This window comes from Agaricus bisporus (assembly GCF_000300575.1).
Source record: "Agaricus bisporus var. bisporus H97 unplaced genomic scaffold AGABI2scaffold_16, whole genome shotgun sequence".
Classification (NCBI taxonomy): Eukaryota; Fungi; Basidiomycota; class Agaricomycetes; order Agaricales; family Agaricaceae; genus Agaricus; species Agaricus bisporus.
Window position 1 is genome coordinate 338,446 of NW_006267351.1, and position 5,721 is coordinate 344,166.

General features: G+C 44.5%; 1 protein-coding gene across 1 annotated transcript in view; it reads right to left on the minus strand.

Moving 5' to 3' along the window:
- The window catches only part of AGABI2DRAFT_146871 (hypothetical protein), a gene marked incomplete at both ends in the record, with an annotated part of 1,563 nt that extends 761 nt beyond the window's left edge, over positions 1 to 802 (minus strand). The window contains one exon of the mRNA XM_006457219.1: positions 45 to 802. Within this exon, the coding sequence (XP_006457282.1) occupies positions 45 to 802 (758 nt within the window). The remainder of the gene's footprint in view (positions 1 to 44) is intronic.
- Between the last annotated feature and the right edge of the window lie 4,919 nt (positions 803 to 5,721).

Genomic DNA, 5,721 nt, shown 5'->3' on the forward strand with positions numbered 1-5,721 from the left:
GTTTCGGTCCTCTGATCGTCCTTTTCATCGTCTCTAGTCCTGACCCAACTTGTAAGATTGCGTTATTCCAGTCTTCTCTCGTCTCCGGAATGTCTTTCCTTGGGTATCCCAAAATCGTTTTGATAATATCGTGACGGGTGTGGCGTCTAAGGAGGAATATGGCGTGTTGGTCGTCGATTTTCGATTTGTACATGAGAGCTGTGAATTCGACTAGGAAGTCCATGGTGTTCCTGTTTCCTTGTTTGAGGGATTCGATCCTTTCCTCTGCTATATCCTTCTCGTTTCCTTTTCCGAATGAAGTCTTGATTTCTTCTTCAAAAGTATCCCATGTGTATGTGATGCTGCTGGCGAGTTTCTCCGTCCATACTTCGGCAAAATAGCTGGGGATAGGTCCTTTCAATCGTACGATGGTAGCGATGATTTTTTGGTCGGTGTCCGTGACTTTGTTGTACTTGAGGAAAAGTGTCATGTTCATCCACCATTCTGCAAACTGCTCTCTATTCCCCCCAAAATCCTTCGGGCTCGGGATAAGCGACTTGAGTGCATCTGTCGGTGCACTAACGGTTACGGCGGCGTCGTTGCTCATGTTGTCGTTGTCTCGGGTGTTCTGATCGTCTGTGTCGATGGTGTTCTCGTTTTCTGACTCTGTGTCGATGGTGTTCCTAGTGTCTCTGTAACTCCTAAAGTCAACTGGTTGTCGTTTCTTCTGGTTCTTCCTGTTCTGGTTTCTCCTAGTAGATCTGGCTACTCGTTCGTAGTGTTCTTCGTCTAGACTGTCGTAGTCGTTTCTCTCTGTGCTCATACACTACTTCTCTGGTGCCCGTGTGGCTAAAATTCGTCTGATGCCCGTATGGCTAAAAAATTTCGGTTCTGCAGCAAGAGTGAGCTGCACAGTACCCTTCCAAGGTGGGAGAAGCGTAGGTGGAGAAGAGTATATCCAGGGATATGGAAATGAGTAAGCATGATGACGTCCCTCCTATAGGTTGGTAAATTCATAACATTCAGGTCATGAAGGACAAGGGCGTGTATCGGCTCGTTCCCCGTCCTTCTGACAAGAATGTCGTGCGGTCTCGTTGGGTTTACGCCACAAAATACGACGACTCCGGTAACATCGCCAGCCACAAGGCCCGTTTGGTCGCAAAGGGTTTCACGCAAGTCCTGGGTGAGGACTACGACGAAACTTACGCCTCTGTCGCTCGTCTGGAGTCCATTCGTATGGTTTGTGCTGTTGCGGCCTCGCTCAACTTGCGTCTTTGGCAGGTAGATTTTGTATCTGCTTTCCTCAATAGCGACAACACTTTTGAGGTCTACATGGAACAGCCGCCCGGTTTTGAGGAAGGGGGAGATGGATATGTTTGGTTGCTCCTCAAGACCTTGTACGGCACCATGCAGGGCGCTCACGACTGGGCATACAACCTCGATCGAACATACCAAGGCCACGGCTACTACACATCCAAGGCCGATCCACAAGTACGTTCACGAGTAGACAATGATGAGATTACCATAACATCTACCTGGACCGACGATATTCTGGGAGCCTCGTCGTCAGAAGCTGGGGAAGTTAAGGCTAAAGGGGAGCTGGAGAGAAGCTATGAATTAAAGGATCTAGGAGAGGCGAAGTTTATCTTGGGGATGAAGATAGAGAGAGACGAAGTCGCTGGGACGGTCAGATTATCACAACGTGCGTATTCCAAACGTATCCTCGAGCGGTTCAATATGTCGGATACAAAACCACGGTCAACTCCTCTTCCAGTCGGCACTGTTTTGTCGATTGACGACTCCCCCAAGACCGATGAAGAGGCTGATGAAATGAAGAATGTCCCTTATCGTGAAGCGTTGGGATCTCTCATGTGGCTACAAGTCGCCACTCGTCCAGACCTATCATAGTATGCCTTCAATCTTCTCTCCAGATTTGCGAATAATCCTGGCCGTGAGCACTGGAATGCTCTCAAACACACTCTCGCATATCTTAAGGCTACTGTGGACTATGGGATCACATACTATCGTGATGCTGATATACGGCCGTTTGGTTATGTCGATGCCGACTACGCTGGTGACATTGACGGCTCGCGATCAACTGAAGGACACATATTTTTCATGGCAGGTGGCCCAATCTCGTGGATGAGTAAGCGGCAGGAGACGGTGGCACTCTCGACGGTGGAGGCGGAATTTATGGCTTTCACTCGTGCAATCCAACAAGCTATGTGGGTGAACAAGTTTATGGACGAAATCGCGCTTAGCCAGGAACTTCCCATGAACATACATGCCGACAATAACGGAGCTATCGCGAACACTCAAAATAACAAGAACCATAGGCGTACCAAGCACATTCGTGTCAAGCACCACTTCGTCAAAGAGAGAGTCGCATCTGGCGACGTTACTTTTACCTATATCCCTTCCGCCGACAATCTCGCCGACATCCTCACGAAGCCACTTGCAAGAGAAGCTGTGCTTCGATGCTGCAAGGGTATCTCTGTGAACCCTAAGGGTACGTAAATTATTACTCGAAAATTGACCAAAAAGGTTGACCGATTACAAATCAATTCGTGAGAAGATATGACTCGGGTTGTAGTATTTGATGTGCGAAATGATAAATATATATCATCTGATTGCATAGACTATTACATATCTTAACCCCGATCTAGCCACCCCTCAAAATCAAGTATATGACCTTTTTCATAGTTATCTATACCATTTTGTATGTAGTTGCCCAGACAAAATATATGTGAAATGAGGGTTGATCAGATCATTATTATATGCATAATATCAACATTGATATAGGCTAAAATGTCGGCAAAATACTATCCAAAATAATTTATTCTAACCTGATAATGTATTTATTAACTCTTCTTTTCTATTACTTAGACTCGACATATTGAACCCTTCCAAGTTACACAACAACTAATTATTTAAACTACAGAAGACATCTCACGTTTTACTCATGGCTACTGAAATTTGACTTAGGGTTGATATATGCTCACACTCAAGTATATTTGAACTTAGAACTCGATGTTGATTTTTCACTTATTCACTACTTACTTGGCTTTAAGTCCAATGACGTGATCAAAGGTTTTGTATTTTGTTCAGCCCGCGGGGTACCGTCACGTGATCTAAAATCCGCTGACATCAGTCATGGGGTATATGGTGCACTAAGAGAAATAAGTATTAAGCTAGTTACGTGGCTCAAGGGTTAAGTAATTTATTGATTGAAATCCCTGACCCATAGCCATGGGTTCAATTCTCGATGGTGTCAATATTTTAAGTTCACCTTTGAAATAAAATACTAACTACCAAGGGTGCATAAATATCTGCTATATTACATGTAGTAGTAAACTACTAAGAATATAATAGTACTCGAGAAAAAGTCAAATTAGGCCTTGCCAGAAAAACATCGTTCCGGTGCGTAGTTTATCATTTACCACGCTTATATCAATTAAATATAGCCCATATGGTCTCACAGTGTATAGGTCTGTCTGGTAGCCCGTAACAGCCGAAGCAGGGGGAGTATTAAAGTGCTTCGACACACGGGACATGAACATCAATTGGTGAACTTGACATTTCCTTATACGGCCTTTATTTCTATTTTTACTCTTTACATTTCTATCCTTTTGAGCTCTTTGCCGATTTTACTTCCGCGTTCAACTATACAGTCCAACCTTAAAATCATATATATTTCTTTCCCTACTGTACAGTTTCTTCCCTCGGCCGTTGTAGCCGACGTACTTATATCCTGAACTTAAAATACGTACCTCAGTGATCAACAATCTTTCGTTATCACTGAGGTGAGTAGATTATATGTTTCTCATACCCAAGTACTTACTGTGTGTAGACGTTTTTACCTTAGGTGAATATTATAGTGATCAACAATCTTTCGTTATCACTGAGACGTTTTTACCTTAGAGCTAAATGGTGTTGAGGGATGATTTGGAAATCATCATCTCCAACCAAAGGAACTCGGTGATACTCTGGCGGTAATGCTCAAAGATCTTACCGAAGGAATGAGTTTTAGACATCATATCGTCCACTACCGAACTCTGAAGTTCTTGGAAGAAAGCGCGCGGGTGAGAAGAATTGACCTCGCGTGCACCCATGTTGACCAAGCGAAATGTATCAACGATGTCGCTACACGCTTTCGCTACTTCGGAAATAGCGGCCACTAGGGGATAAGACGTGATGAGTCAAAACCTTGATACAAAGAAAGGATGAAAAGGCTTACAAGGGGGAGAATCATTCTCTGGTTCTAAGAGAGAGAACTGAGGAGTGTTAGGGCGACTGTGACTGTGATGTCACAGGTCACACCTAAACTCAAGAACTAAAGAGTGTAGTGACAAAAGTAATATTAGGCGTGAACCTAAGAGAACTCGACGGAGTCTTCTACAAGTTTCTACCTACTTTATATACCTAGATTATGGCGCACAGACCAACTACCCTAGGTAATTATTTTTATACTGACATGAGAAAAGAAGTACGTATGAGAAAGTAACCTATTTATACATTTGACATGCGAAAAGAAGAGTGGAGTAAGAAGTAAGTAAACACAAGTACATTGATCATAAAAATGTCAACAACACCAAACAAGCCATAAAAGTGTCCACAAGTACAAACAACTCCTAAACGAGTAATCCACTTACACAAACCAATACCTACCGAAGTAATTCCCCAACATCGCATCACATGGGCATAGTACGAAGAATCCAGCTATTGCCCAATGTCGTGGTCCCCAGTAACCCCATCTCTGTATTACCCACGCCTTCTGTTCTTCATAGTCCCACATTGCTAAGCATACCCTCCCACACCGTCTACACCGATGATCCGATAGGTTCCAACCTACCGGCCTGTCCTCTCTTCCTATTGCCGCCGCTCTCCTTCGCCATTGTACTTGCTCCGTGTGGTTCAGAGGCAAGAAAGATAAGATGAGATCGATTAGTTCAATTGGTAAATCTGTAGCTTGCGCCATTTTAGCAGTATGCCGATAGTTTAGCCTCCGTCGAACTGTAGCAGCAGAGGGAAATTATTATGTAATAAAATATGTAGCAGATGTGACAGCGTGATGCCGTGACATTCTGGCAAGGTTCTAACAGTACCCCCTCCTTAAAGTCGGCTCCTCCGGAGACGACCCTTCAAGACCTCCATGTTCGCCAATTACGTTCCAACTTTTTAAGATATTCGGCATCAAACTGTTTGTCATCCCATCCGAATAAGGCTTTGGCTGTGAATCGATTAGGTAGTTCCCTTTCTTGGAACCCGGTGTCACGTAAGACGTGATGTATCCTATTGAGTTCCCCATAGAGTTGGTGGAATTCAGTAATCAATTCTTTGGCGTTGGCCAAGTTCTCCTCGGGTTCCCACGAGTCTGCTTCTGCCGTATACCCTTTCCATCGAACTAAGTACCGCTTCTTTCCGCGGAACCATTTGGCGTTAAGGATTTTTTCCACTTCCCACTCCTGTTCACCTTCTATTTCTACTGCCGGTGCCGGTTTACTTCCTTGGCCTTCCACTTGTTCTCGGTACATTACTATTCGGCTGACGTTAACCACCGGGTGGATCCGAATAGATCGGGGAAGATCTAATTCCACTGCGTTGGGGGAAATGATCTTTTTGACGGTGTACGGTCCGATGAACTTTTCCGTAAGTTTCTGGGTCGGTCGTCCCTGGATTTGAAGGTCCCGGGTAGCCAATAGAACTTTGTCTCCCACTTTGTATTTCACCGCTTCTCCTCTG